This window comes from Amphiprion ocellaris, chromosome 17 (assembly GCF_022539595.1).
Source record: "Amphiprion ocellaris isolate individual 3 ecotype Okinawa chromosome 17, ASM2253959v1, whole genome shotgun sequence".
In the NCBI taxonomy this organism is placed as follows: Eukaryota; Metazoa; Chordata; class Actinopteri; family Pomacentridae; genus Amphiprion; species Amphiprion ocellaris.
The window spans coordinates 11,639,307-11,654,443 of NC_072782.1; the positions used below are offsets into that span (position 1 = coordinate 11,639,307).

The 15,137-nt window shown below is 39.6% G+C and overlaps 1 protein-coding gene across 4 annotated transcripts in view; it reads left to right on the top strand.

Moving 5' to 3' along the window:
- ctif (CBP80/20-dependent translation initiation factor) overlaps positions 1-15,137 on the top strand; it is a 64,396-nt gene that overhangs the window by 10,445 nt on the left and 38,814 nt on the right. For 3 of the 4 annotated variants that reach the window (XM_023285606.3, XM_023285607.3, XM_035955218.2), the window contains exons 2-7: positions 4,744-4,975; positions 5,443-5,514; positions 7,782-7,904; positions 9,559-9,632; positions 11,445-11,549; positions 11,722-11,800. In XM_023285606.3, coding sequence (XP_023141374.2) covers positions 4,799-4,975; positions 5,443-5,514; positions 7,782-7,904; positions 9,559-9,632; positions 11,445-11,549; positions 11,722-11,800 — 630 coding nt within the window. In that variant the 5' untranslated portion in view covers positions 4,744-4,798. Of the gene's footprint in view, positions 1-1,806; positions 2,052-4,743; positions 4,976-5,442; positions 5,515-7,781; positions 7,905-9,558; positions 9,633-11,444; positions 11,550-11,721; positions 11,801-15,137 lie in introns of those variants that run through there. The other variant, XM_035955217.2, reaches the window with a different exon arrangement.

Genomic DNA, 15,137 nt, shown 5'->3' on the forward strand with positions numbered 1-15,137 from the left:
CTAATGAGGATTGAGCGGTGTATAGATAATGGATGGATGGATGGATGTACATAGCAGCATCTGTAGAGTTTAATGCCAATAACAGTAGTGAATCAAAGAGATGCATCTAAAGTGTAAGATCGTGCACACATACACGTACTTGTGTGCCAACGTGTGCTTGTACTTGTACACATGCACTTTCAGTATGGGGCTCCACAAAACTGGCAAAGACAGACAATGCGATATTAGGTTTTCTACTATACTATTTTACAATATGAAAGAAAATCAGAAATGTTCACCAGACACCTCCGATAACTTTATCTGGAAAGAATCAAACACAAAAACTATTCATGTTGCCACATGTAACAGAGTACTTTTTTTTTTGTCAACATCTTTCTACTGCCGAAATATTTCCATTTTCATATCACTTCTATGTTGTGCTACATTCCTGCTTTTGTACAGTGAAGTCTCTAGTCTCCCTGCTCAGTTACTGCAATGTACACAACTCAGGCAAGTATGTGACCAATGTTCCTATAATTATGCGGCCCTACAACTGACAATGTTTTTCTTTTGGCAAAGAAATCTTTTTTTTTTTTCAGTGTTTCTCTCCTGTTCCTTGCCCGGTTTTTTATGCACATGTGGAACCTGCATGTCAATGCATGTCTTACAAATAAAGTACAAAAAAGCAGTTATATCAGAAGGGTTTCTCTTGTAGATTAGGCACTGAAAATGACAACTGTGCAAATTTTCTTTTTGTAACAAACACAGAAAAGGCGGGTGTGTTTGAGTTAAATCACCTTACTTCACATCATACTTCCTCGACGTGTCTATTGTGCATGCACACTTTGCAGTGTTAATTCTGACACAATATATGGCAATACTGTAAATTAGGCATCCTAATTACCTAATTCAGTTTCTTATGTGGGGTTTTTTATTACTGCACTTGGTTTGACAGTGCTGCTTTGGTACTCTACTAGCTGCAAATCATGGGGTGAATCAAAGCCCCAGTCTTAATGTTTGGATGGATTACACTGTTGACATGTATGGATTATAATATGGACACTAGGTCATATTAGAATGAGTTGACCTGCTGCATAGAATGAAGAGATTAAAGCATTAGTCCTAAAGGTGAAGAAAGAAAAGCAGCAGTGAAGTGATGAGTAGAGAGATTCTGAAGTGCTAAAATGACCTTGAGCGATAGACAGGTTCAGGTTACGGTCTCTTGCTTAACAGGGGTCCTCTGGCTGAACCTGAGGCCTGATCTTCTAATTGGGCATTTTCCTCTCAGTGTTAATAACTTAATACAGTATTTGTAAATGCATTTTTAGTATTGCAGGTAGTTAAAGAGTAGTATAAGGATGATGTGTTGTTTTTACTCATTTGATTTTGTGTTTACTTTGCTGTGTTGTTGTTGTTTGATGAGATCCGACTGTACACAATGCAGCAGTTGGCAAGAATCAAACTGAGTTCAAGAATAGACTGCAGAGAGTCTTTAGGATATACTTCTCTCCTATATCATGGCAATAAATAGCCCTGTAGCGAAAAACCAAAACAAAGGCTTTAGACCTTGTGTGGCTGACTTTTTTGGCTGCAAATGCACAGGGCTCCCCAGTGAGTCCCCAGGGCTCAGCAGATACCATTCTGCGTGCTCCAGCCATAAATCCTCTTTGCATGGCTGGTGATCAAGCCATGATGTAAAGGAGCTTAGCAGCCATAGACAGGCAGGCAGGAAGCTGCTTCCCTGTTGGCCAGGGGTCAGGTGATTACACACAACACCGACAGGAGAGAGAGAGACAGCAAGGTAGAGGTAGAAAAACAAACAGCGAAATGGCCACAGAGAGGTGTGGGAACGGTGACCAGAGGGAGTTTGGGCAGAGAAGTTAGCAGAGATGAGTCAGAGGTTTTTCATAAAATGGATTTGACATAATCTGAGTGACAACCACAGCCTACGCCTGCTGTAGCTCCGACACAAGACGGTTTTGCTTGTTTGTCAGCAGCAAGCGGTGCCTATATGGATGTTTACTGACAGCAGTGTACCTTCACTGAATGTTGGGAACTTGAGGGGGCACAAGGTGAGAGAAACTCGTTGTCATTCCTGCTACTTAAAACTGCAAGTAACCATTATTTCCATTGTCAGTTAATCTGCCAATTATATGCTTGATAAATGTATTAATTCAGACATGTAATGGTGTTTTTTACGTACAGAGGTGTATCTGTGAGGTGTGTGCACGTTTAAGTTGTGACTCAGTTTGAAGGGTATGTAACTACTGTTCATGTGGTGGCAAGTTTACGTACATTAATAAGCCATAAGTGACCAGATGATAAAATGTCAAACTAAATTTGAGTAGAGAATATTATCAGCCGAACATTTAGCCAAATGGACACAAGTAGTTTGTATGATTTGTGCCTAACAAGTTTGAAACGTTCATTCTGAGGAAAAGTTGCAGTGCACCCAGAGGTCAAGCTCATCTAACAGGTTGGGCTGTGAAAATGCAGCCAAGTAAGCTTTCATTTCCTGCAGGCATTGTGGATGCAGCACAGACTGTCCACGTTTATAAGGCTGGTTTTGTAATGTTTTTTGCCAAGGCACAAAAAATGACATATAGAAACTGTCAGAGGAGTGACTGAATGAAAACATGAGTGATGCTTTTTTCATCTTTAATAGCTAAAGATAGCTGGGTTAAAAAAAAATTACTGAATTCACTGTCTTACTTAAAGGTTACCAGCAGATACTGGAGACTTCTAAATTTTATTCTAAGTTTTGTTTTCATTTGTTTTTACTGCTTCCTTTGCATGGCATCCTTCTAGATGATGACTGAGTCCTCAAGCACTCAAAAACTCTGAATATTCTATTTCCTGACTTGGAAAGAAAAACAGTGAGCGTTCTGGTGCTAACACTTCTGGATTCTACATTTGGTCTTTACTGGTTTGACTGTTAATTAAACTAGGGACAGAAAAGCATGGACAAACAAATCTCTGTTAGCCTCATTACACCTGTGAATTTCCACAGATTCACCTGTCTCTGTGATGAATTGCAAATGATGAAATATGTTTGTCGAAATGTATGAACTAACTGTAATGTTCAACTCAGAAATCAAATAGGTCTCTAGCTTCTGTTGTTTCATGATGTTCAAGGAGAAAACATGGAATAGTTTCTCTGCTGGAGCCTGAATTAGTAACTGAGGATGCTGTGAAACCTCCACACCTGACAGAAAATGTGCAGATATGTACAAAAACAGTTAATGTGAGGAAGTTAATGTGGTCCACAATGGAGTAAATACTTTTTCCAGACTACTTACCAGTAGTTAATGTGCTTCTTTAAAAATGCAGTTTAATATAGTTCCGTTTTGCTAATGTTTATCTCTTCTACATACAAAGTACAATTAAATTCTGCAGCGTTCTGCTAGGTTTATTTGCTCTCTTGCACTATTTTTCGGAACAAAACAGTGAAAGTTGTTGATCTGATGTTGGCTGTAAGTTTGAACACAAGACGTTTCATGTGCTCCCAGCATCTAAGGAACCGAACACACATTGGATTAAGTGTATTTTTGCAGGGCAATGTCCCCACAACATTAGGACAGTCCTTCATGGTGAAAGATCAAATTTCCAGGGGCTGCCATGGCCACTCCCTTTGACTTTTGAGGAACATTTTGATAACTTTTGATCACTAAGGCCTGCTGTATGTACTGGTCGAATTTGAGGTGAATTGGAATTTCCCTCTAGGAGGACTTCGCTCTAGAAAATGAGCAAAAATGAAGAAAACTTATCAAATTTCCCACAGTTAATGCAAAATAGCGGACTTCCTGTTTGTTTTAGGATATGGGCACCACTGACTTTTTTGTTCATCCTGACCAGCTGCATATGTGTACCAAATTTTAATAGCTGTAGGTCAAATGTGGCTCAGGGACTGAATTTTCAAAATATTGCAGGGGTGCTATAGAGCCATTTTTCCATACACACGCGCAATTTCAATAAAATATGAAAATTTTCACCACTTCTGGTGCATCTTGAAATTTTCACGAGAATTTGAGCATGTTTAGGCCTTGAAAAACGCATTTAAAAAGTCGATAGAACAAAAAATAATAATTCCTTGCATTTCAATAGGATCTTTGCACCATTCAGTGCTTGGACCCTAATAATTATCAAGGTCTAATCAAACAAAGACCTTGCAGACAAGTCTCACCCTGAAGCAACCATCTTTGTCACACCATTTTGAGCTAATAAGAGTCATAACTGCAACTTTGAAGGTCACCAGGACAGAAAAACTGCATGTCTAGAATCACCAGTCAGATCTTATAAAAACACTTATGATGTTTGGTGACTTTGCTGCAAAATAGGGTTTAAAAACAGTTTTTCTCCCCATGTTATTTGTGTACTAGACATGCATGCAGTTTCACAGCACTGCACTTGTGTTGGTGCAACAACATGATTGGTTGGATGTTTCTTGGTTGTACTATTACAATGCAGACAGGTTTTTGGGGAAACAGGCAGGACATGCTCCCATAGATTTCTTTAAAGGATTCTATAAGTGGCAAGGCCCTGCTTTTTAATGCCTCTGACACTGACTATTTTGACAAAGTGAAATGTAAACAGTCTAATCTATCCATTCCTGTAGGCCGCTGGTTCACTTTATACCTCTCTGACAGTAAATAAATAGCATCTAATTGTAGGTGATGAATCTTGTCTATTTGTCCGATCTCCTGATAAAGCTGAATGTTTCACTCACTCCTCTTTCTGTGTCTTGATTTTTTCCTCTCTGCACAGGCCACTTTCCTCCCTCCCTTCCCCTCTTCCCCTTCCGCCCATCACACCGGTTGCCATGGAGAACTCTTCGGTGGCGTCTGCATCGTCTGAGGCTGGGAGCACACGCTCGCAGGAGATAGAGGAGCTGGAGCGCTTCATCGACAGCTACGTGCTGGAGTACCAGGTGCAGGGGCTTCTGGGAGACAAGGCAGATGGAGACTTGGACTTGGACAATGGCGGCAAGGTGCCACAGGTCAGAGCCTTGTTCCTGAAATAGACGACATATTTTCATTCTATATGTTAACAGAGGAGGTTTGTTTAGTGCAGAGGCTGGCAGTGTCTGTGCTCTGTGTCTGCCAAAACAAGCTGGAGGGATACAGCCTGCATCAGAAAAGCTACCGTTATTGTTGTAATGTACATATAAACGTAGACAAAGGCGGAGGTGCATGCATCACCACTGTGGGTCAGTATGAAGCAGTCCTGTTTGCTGCATGACAAATTAAAGATGCACTGATGCTGTTGTTAGCTTTATTATCTGCTGTTTATTTAAAATGGCTCAAAATATCTGAGAGTTAAGGATGAGGTCAAAGAACACATACTGCGGTTGTTTACCACTTTTACTTTACTTCTGTGTTCTCTTGGAGTTTAATTTACATGTAAACTAACCACCTTTTCAGAAAAGATATAATAACATACTGTCCTCATATCTTTCTTCTCTAGTGGACAGATGACTTCAATGACAAGAGAGATGGTAGCTGGACATCATCACGAGGAAGAGGCTCATCTAAGCCCGTAAGTGTGTTCATTCACAACCTTTTTATGCACAGCATATCCTTATTTGAGCCAAATTGCCAGAAAAACTGTGGTAAACCTGAATTTCCCTTTCCTACACACAGTCCATAACAGCTGAACCTATCAGTCTCTATTTGAAAGACATTGTTGAGTCAAACACACTCTATGTTGGCTTTTATTTGAGATCAGCAGAGGGAATATGACTGAATAACACCACTAGCTAACGGGGAATTCATTTGTTTTTACTGTAATTGCATCACATAGTAACAATCTGGCATGAAGACCAAAAATATAAGCAACTGGTATCTCTAAACTGATCACAACTGAAACAAACATTATTGATCTGAGCACCTTTCAACAGCATCAGAAAACATAATCTTTTTTTGTATTAGTTCTTGTTTGAAAAAATGTCTTAATTATTTTATAACAGGTTCTAATCCCATGTGTTGAATTTAATTGGCTCTATATTATAGCCAAAAAAACCTTCAAAACTTAACAGATTTTGTGCCCGCTCAGATCTTTTTCTCTCCATCACCCAACACTTGGGCCAGCCTTAATCAGTTTCTGGCTCTTCATTTATTTCCTATTAAATTTTAAACCACTTGCAGCTTCTTTACTTTCACCAAGATTCTCTTTTCAGGCTCCACTGTTAAATCCTGCCTTTCTGCTTGCTTGCATCTCCTCTGCTTATCCCTGTGTTTCCTTGAGATGCCAAAAGCCTCCATTTGAAAAATCTGGCAGTTCTGAAACTATGAAGCTTGTTCTATAAAGCTGGTTAATCACAAACAACTGAGATACTCTGAATAGTTAAAACAGCATTACAAGACTAACTAAAATCCTTTGGTCTCATTTAATCACTCAGATTTTTGTCAGATATTATTTGATGCAGCATGTTTCAAAAAAGACATATGTACCCTGCTCAATTCATATGATCCATGAAAACAACTCCAGCTTGCCTGTCAGCATCAGCATGTTCAGATTGTTTGTTTTAATTAGCATAGATGGTTACTATTCTGAGAGTCCTAGAGCCCTAGTTTTACCCCATGAGTAGGTGTGCAGAGGAGTAAACACCACTTAAGAATTGAAGAGGTTTCACCCTCTCCTGTAGCCGTGATTCTGCTATCACCTCTATGTTAAATCTCTTCTTTGGTCACCTAGACCTTCTTTTCTGGTTTCTGAAGCACCATAGTGATTAAAAAAATACAATTTTCCTGCTCCGTTTTGCATGTTCGGGTTAATCTTTCTGTCACCGTCAACTGTTTATGTGTATGGTTAGAAGAGAGAAGTAACCAGCCTTAAGCAATACACAGCTCGTCTACTCGCTTCCTGCAGATGAAGTATGCTCCAGATGACTAACATGGGATTCTGTGATGTTAGAGACAGTAACTAAATAATGCTAAATGAATTTTCAGTCAATTAGGCTGATAAATATCAGTATTTGTGTTGCTGTGCTGTGTCCTCTGTGCAGACACTGATTTAAAGTGGTGCTGCGCCACAGAGATTAATCTTTAGCAGCATGGCTGAAAGGTTCAAAGAGAACAGAATGATCCAAAACATAAGGGGGTAAATGGAAAAACTAAAATTGAAATGTCACTATGTATAGTAGTTCTTCAAATTACAGTCGATATTTTTAGATTTTGCAGCAAAAATGAAAAGCGCCCGAGATCGTACCCTCTTCATTTTCTGTTTGTTTTGACATTTAGTTTTTGGCAGTGTAATATCTGAGACTTGGCAGTGAAACTTGAGTTATGTTTAACCCCTGTAGTGCGTCTTCCTTTGCAGTATATAGTAAAACAAACACCCGCAACAATCTGCAACAATTGAATAACAAAGAAACGTGGTGACACAAACGGGAGCTATTATCTCAGTCCAACAACCAAAACAGTGCTGCAGTGTTTAACACACTTGAACAATCTGTTGTATAAATCAAGTGCACTTCACATTAAAGCCCCGTGGTAAACATAGCAGTGTTACAATCCTCATATGCACGCAAAAGAGGTGTAAAAGCAGGAGAAATCTCTTCTACAACCAATCAGAGGCAAGTATTGTCTGTCAATAGTGAGTAGATGTCGTTATCACCTTAAAAAAAAGATACACACTTTGGCCCAACTAGATTATTCAGTTTAACCCAACAGTAGCAGCCGTGGAGACTTGTGTTAGTATTCATTGATTTTGTCTAAGAAGCAGCTGTGGGTTCCTCTGTGTTCCCTACTGTCACACAGACTTTTGAATACAAGGCAGTTCTCAGTCTAGGTTTTGTTCTACAGGACGAGTGGGAGCACAGCAGCAACGGCAGTACAGGTTCCAGGCCCAGTTCAGGCTCCAGACCTGGATCTGGCTCACGCTCCGGCAGCAGGGGCCGAAACAACCAGTTCAAAGGTCCAGCCAAGGTACAGAAACTTCTGTTATGTTTGTGTTTGTCTGCCGCCTCATATGTCTCACTACAAAACTTCTTCAGTATTTCTTTCACCTGTATAAGAGAAAAGAGAAAGACAGATCAAATCAAATCACTAAAGGGACACTCCGACTATTCTAAACATGAAGACCAATCAATCAACCAGTCATAAGGGCGTCACTCAGCCAGTGAAATAGCTGCATATACGTGGGTTGACAAAAAAAGTTAAAAGAAGATCCTTATCTGTGCAATATTATTCGTATGTGCAGTATTAGTATTTCCACATCTGGAGGAGTTTGGACAATCTGAACTAGTACTTGGGTATGTTTTTTTGTTTATTTTTTAGTTTTTTACTGATATTTCTTGAATGTTTGCACTGTCCCCATTGCTGTAACAAGGCAAATTTCCCCACTGTGAGATAAATAAAGGCTTATAGTATTTTATCGTATAAAATGAAAAGCTGCACCTGACTTAAGTTTAATTAGTCTCCTTGCGACACACTGCTCCCAGCACTTCTGCAATGCTTCTAAAACTCCCTGGAAACACAGTTATATAAATATGTACAGCTCCATGTGCTATGAGCGCTGAAACTTCTTAACTGTCCCAAACACAGTGACCTGTCAACTTGAATTGCATTTTGAGGAAGATGAATATGTTGCAGGAAGCCAAATCTAGTGAGTCGGGCTGATGGAGAGCGACAGTTGTGGTGTTGTGGCAATAAAACCTGTATGTATTCACCGCATTACGCATTGGAGCATACACATGCCATCACCCCACAGTTCAGGTCATTGTGCCAAATGTTCTCCCTCAGGATGTTATAGTCTAACGCAGTCTTGAAAGTCTGACCCTGGAAGATGAATTCCGTGTGCACAACCACGTGAAAGTGGAATACAACGAGCAGGTTCTTGGTGCATTTCTGACCTGATGTGCCTTGTTTAGTCTTGGAAACTTCCACTGTATGAACAGATGTGTCTTTTCACATGATGCTAGGCTCATCGCGGCCACTGACTGAGACAGAATGTGGTGTTTTCTTCTCTACTGTAGTTTTCAGTGCACGAAGAAGCCACAAATGCACACCTACCAGTGATCATGCTGTCATGCGACATCCTCACTTGTGGACAGTTACCGCTTGTACATGTTTCATGCATGTGATCCTGAACGGTCCCAGAACTCGTTGATCCCCCCTGTAGTGTCTGCTCTGATTTTGAATGAGATTTTGAAGTAACCCTGAATGGCTAAATTTTAAAATAAAGCCTCAGCTACAAACTATGTATGTGTAGTCTCAAAAATGTGTGCATTTACTATTGAGTTGCATTATGGAAACATATTTGGAGCTCGGCCCACATAAGGAACTGAAAGTCAGGTAGCTCAAGCTTCTGTTGCTTGTATTTTGACCTTTGTCCTTTCAGTTTTGTCTCACACAAGTCAACTTTTTGGAAGTCTCATGCAAAGTTGACTTTAATCAACTAAAGTGATTGAAATTTATATAAATTAAATAATAGAAAGAATTTCTTAAAAGCCTAATGTTAATTAAAAATAAAGGAAAGAAAATATTTGGGTGTTTCTGGAGATTTGCCTGTTAGTTGAATAATTTTCTTCTATCGTAGTCACTCTGACATATGCATTTTTGTTTTTCCTTTGCTGTCTAGAATGGGAACAGAGATGGCTCCTTTGACATCCTGGGGACAGACATTTGGGCTGCTAACACTATGGACTCCCATGGGTAAGTGCCTTACTGTTTCACGGATCTAATATGTTGCACTGTCTGCTGGGTCTGAATTCCAGCCATACTTTCAGGAGGGTCACATGACAAGTGTAAACACACACAGTCTCATAACTTTTGTCTCTCACTCTCATAACGAGCTTTGATTTAGTTTGATGTCTCCTCTCACTGTCTTAAAATTACTCTGAATAGATCTGATTAATTTAAGCTTCAGTTTATTTTAATCTTTTGATCTAATTTTCTAGTTTTTATTACAAGACAATATTGTCCAGCTCTCATCTTTGAGATCTAGAGAATTGTTGCCATTTATTGTGGTTTTCTAAAGAAGTGGAACATAATGCTGTAAGGGACATTATATTCAAAACGTTCATCTTTACATAGATTGTTTGTTGTTCATTCAGCCTTAATCAAGAGGAAAAGAAGAGTTCATTCTGAAACGTATTTTGTTTCAGCCATATTTATATCACAACCGAGACTGCAAGCTTGACTACCTCCTCTGAGAACATTTCACCTCAATGCTTAAAATCTCGTTCCTCTTATATAAGTGATGCCACTGTGTGTCGGCTTCTGTGTGTCTGAATGATTTCGCAAGGAGGAGCTAAACCCAAAACTTAAGAGGAGAAGAACATACAGGTCAGAGAGGAAATAAGCGGGATATAAATCTGTTACAGTGGCAGGTAGCACCGGTTGCCATGGTAACATCTGCACAGCAGCTTCACCTACCGGAGTTCCGGCCACATTGGCACATCTGAGCACGCAGTGGATGATGCAGCCGCCACAGTGGGATGATGTCAGCAACTGTCCCCTGATGCAGGCAGACATGTGGTTTATTAATCAGTGATGTATTCAAATTATTTTAGTCATTTCTGCCTTCTTGGTTAAAGATGTGTGTGTGTGGAAATCTAAATAATTTGTCAGGTCGTTTGCACACATTTTATTTCTTACTTTTAGGAAAAAATACCCTTTTTCTATTAGAGTTAGACTAATAAAGCAGAAAGCTCATTTATCGGCATATTTCCCAGTCTCAAGAAGTTGCAGTACAGACATGACAAACAAGGTTCAGTGTAATTTGTGTCACCATTGCATAGTTTTCTTGAGAAGGTACAGCAACAGTGAAATATACCTTTTTATCTTCACAGTAAAAAAACAACAGGTCTGAACTATCTGTATCAGGATTGTTTGTGCGTGTGTTTATGTAAAAAAAAAAAAAAAAAAAAAAATACAACTGGCCCATTTCATTGACGTTCTTAATGTCATTATCTGTATCCATTTTAAACATTTAGCATTCATGGGGTCATAATTTGTATGTGTTTTTTGTTTTTTTAGTTGCGGTTAATGGTAACACTTCACCACTGCAGTCTGCAGTATTTTTGCTGTTTTGCATCACTCAGTCCTCAACCTTTGCTCCTGCCAGTCTATTTCTGGGCACATAACACCATCTTCAGAGGATCTGAGCAGAGTATCCAAGTCACGCTAGATCAAGCATCACATTTCGTACAAACATGTCAAGCTGGAGAAAATGCTTGTTTCTTCTGCACCATTAATAGAAAAAACACACTTAACTTGAATGTGTTTGCTGTAATTAAAACCCATGAAGTAACAAGAACACACGTCATGAGGACTGTTAGGCAAATAGCATTTCAGCAACTTTGCTTTTCTCCGGTTTTCCTCTGCAGTGTTCAATTAAAGCTGTGTTTATCCGAGTGAACACACGGGAAAAAAAATCTGTGTGCCACTTGTAGATGTCGTCTTGTACTGTTTTGCACCTTTCCGTTCTATGTCTCTAACCGTTATTTTACCACCTTGTTACAGAGGTGCAGGTTGGGACGTGCAGCCAGAGAAGCTGGATTTCAGCCATTTCCACAGGAAACATTTAAGAGGAACGCCAAAGCACCTGCCACACATTGACAGAGAGGGGTATGATCTATCTTTACCTATGTGTAGCTTTCCCTCAGTGCGGTTTTTGACATTTGATATTCTCTAAGTTAGGTGTTCATGATTATCCTCTGTCACTCATTAAGCCCTATAATGTCTGCTGATGGTTACAACTGACTTATTTTCCCCGTCTGTCATATATTCTCCCTTTCAGGATGAACAAAACCAAGTTTGAGGAAGATGACGGCATAGACATGAATGACATAGAGAGGTTCCTGCCCCATCTGCGCTCTGTAAGTCACTGATTTAATCATTATTGTACAGATAAATGTGCCTCTTTTGGCTATTTTGTCGCTTTGAAGTCCAACATGTTTTTACTATACATATTTTTGTACCACACTAGCCACATTATAAAGTTTAGTAAAACAGTTCTTACAGGAACTGCACTGATTTGACAGTGAACAGTCCTTCACCAGGTAGTAACTTTAGATTCTATTATTTGTAAGAGAGTGACCCCTGGTGGTATAAATGAGGTGGGGGAAAGAATGCTCACTGAACAGAACTGAGTCATTAAAATCACTAGTATATTAGACATTGGTGCAAAAAAAAATGGCACAAGGGATCAATTTTCCTGTCTTACACGAACATTCATTCATTATTTTTTTTTCTTGAGCAACTGGAATGTAAGAACAGTCTCTCTATAGTATCACAGTACCAAATGAGCCTGGTTAGTTATAAGTGAACCTTTGCTGACACCTAGTGGTCAAATAGTGAAATGAGCTGTAACCGATAGAAAAGTCCATAAAAATATTATACCTCCCCTAGTGGTTGAATATATGCATAACATATAAAGATCTATCCGATAATGGTGATGTAGGTTGTTGGTTCCTGAGGCAGTGGCTGTTTCTCATCTTCTGCACTGTTTGGGGTCAATTTATTAGGTAGGTTCACATTTTCTACAAGTCTCAAAACAACACTCACATGTCCCAAAGGTATTAGCTGTTGTAATTGCCTCTCTTCTTACTGGAGCCCCGTGCAGAAAGTACAAAATCCGCTGTCCCTTTTTTGAATGCAAATGTATTCTTTAGTTTGGGTGAAGTTTATAGCACTTTCTTGCTGTTCTTCAACATAAAGATACTAAAACAAAGGGGAAAATTTGTACCAAATATACTATACCTTAAGGAAATCCCTACCTAATTTAGCCAACTCAGACTTTAAGGGACTAGTTGAAGTACTTGGGGTAAAGAGGCCTTGTCTAGTGAGGATATATGTTCTTCCTGTCTTACTAGGCGTGTGCAACAACAGCTTCCTAATGCCCTCATACAGTATTTCTGCGTATGGCGTGTCTGGCATCAACAGAGTAAAATTAATTTTCCAGCTGCTAAGTACAAAGTATTAAGCAGTGTGTTTTTCTGCAGTTATTTGTGATTCATTGGGGTGACAGAGTTCAGTTTAGGTCACCCAAGTCGCCCTTCTCTCTTCCTTCCCCGCTTTATGAGCCAAAATGTCTTCCATCCTTCACAGCGTTGGAGCTACAGTGTCTTCCTCTTTCCTTCCCCTCTTGGCTTTTGAGCTGAGCTGCGTTTTCGCCTCTCGTGGTGTTTCAGCTGAGATCAGTCTAGTTCAGCTACCAAGATGGCTTCCTCATTGTATAGTTCCTGAGCCAAGATCGCTGTTTCCGTTCATTCAGTAAGCGCCAAAAGAGAGACGGGGTCAACTGCGTTTGTCTGCTGTGCTTGGGATCGGATATGTGCTGGCACTGGGACACAGTAAGGTCAGAGACACAAAGCTGGGGAGTGAGTGCCACATTTTCTGTTTTTGTTTCCCTAACATTCCTCAGCTGTTTCTGGCTTCCACCATCCTCACCCAGTCACTGTTTCACATTTTGACTGTGCCTAGTGTCGTGCCCTGGCAAGTTTATCCCAGAGCTCTGCCAGGCGGAGTCATGCAGCTGTGATGCCAGTTCACTGATACCCTGTTGTTACCCATTGTCATTCATGAGGCCGTCCGCTGACAGTGCCCTCTTTGGTCTTGAAAGGCCCTCATGGCAGCTAGTTAGGACACTTACATTTCCATTTACCATGCGAGAAAATAGAATCACTGTAAACTCTGGCTGTATTTAAATGTATGAACCACTTCCAAGAGTTATGTTTTGTTCCTTGTCAGATGTCTCTAAGCTTCAAAGCTAACTGTTTAATAAGGATGAATTACAAAATACATTTTAACTCGCAGAGTTATACTATGCCTATACTGAAGCTGTGTTATGTTGGAAAATTGGAGCTCTACGCAGAAAGTAAACATGCGAGTAACACGAATAGTAAATGCCATGCACTTTATGATATCTTACAGTTTAAAGCAGTTTTGTTTTGAGTTAGTTCTGGCTCTGTATGCAGTGCTGTGATTAACTTTTATTACACTTATTACACAGATATGTGTCTTCTGTAGCAAGAATATTGTTAGAATGGCAGCTGAATTTCAGTTACTCTTTATATGCTTGACTACTTTTCAAGAAAATATATTTTTTACAGATCAAGACTTTGCAGAAAAACATGATACCTTCATGAATATAACTCATTTTTAGCTACAAAACCAATGACACAATTATTTTGACTTGTGAACCTTATGAAAAAAGATGTCAATAAGTGGGGCTCCCCTTTATGTTTTAGTTCTTTAAAGCTCCAACAAAGAGATAGTTCCTCTTTCAACTTCTTGGATAGTTTTATTTAAATACAAATACAACTAAATACAGTAAGATGTTTGAGGCCTTGACATATCAAGTGTAATAGTTCACAACGAAGTAAAAGAATATTATCCAGGTTAAAGATTAATAATATAAGTGTGTCAGAACTTTGCTTTTCAAGTTTTTATATCCCATTTATTTAGATTCTAACCTGTAGGTTGTGAACTTCTCAAACTACCTAATTGTTTATTAAATAGTTCAAACTGACCCACTGATATGGTATTTTTGTATTGATGGAAAGTATATTTTGGACACAGGACACAGTGTTTTTGTACTTTTATGTGAAGCTGTGAGTACCGCTCGCATAATCCACCTGTGCATTGTGGATGTTTGCTGCCCGTAAAAATCATCCAGCACTTGTCCAGTCATAATGTAAAGTATCCAAGTAAAACCGGTAACGTGTCTTCTCCCCCCCCCCCTTAGCTACCGTACAGCGGGACTACATCATGCAAAGCCCCCGTCTATGTTGCACACTTCCTGGCAGCATTTACTTCCTCCTTCCAGGAGCCAGAATAGACTTGCAAATAGCTCTGGGATGTGGAAAACATGTCATTTGTGTATGTGTGTGGGGGTGTGTGGGAGCGAGAAAGGGCTTCCTCCTATTGCCCTCAGACTCTGCTGCACCTCTACCGGCCTCTCTGGAATGTCAACCTGCTCACACAATAACCCTCCCTTCACGTCCAATGTCAGGTCGTAATGACAGAAGCATGCAGGGGTCAGGGAGTAACTATTTGATCTGTGGAGTAACACCAAGAGTAAGCAAACAGCGCTTTAATTGAATGAAATTAATACTAGTAATGTTATTCTTACACATTTCTTCACACAGAACAAATAAAACAAAGATAAGAAAATAATGAATGAGATTGAAAACTATTTTTAAAGTTTGCATT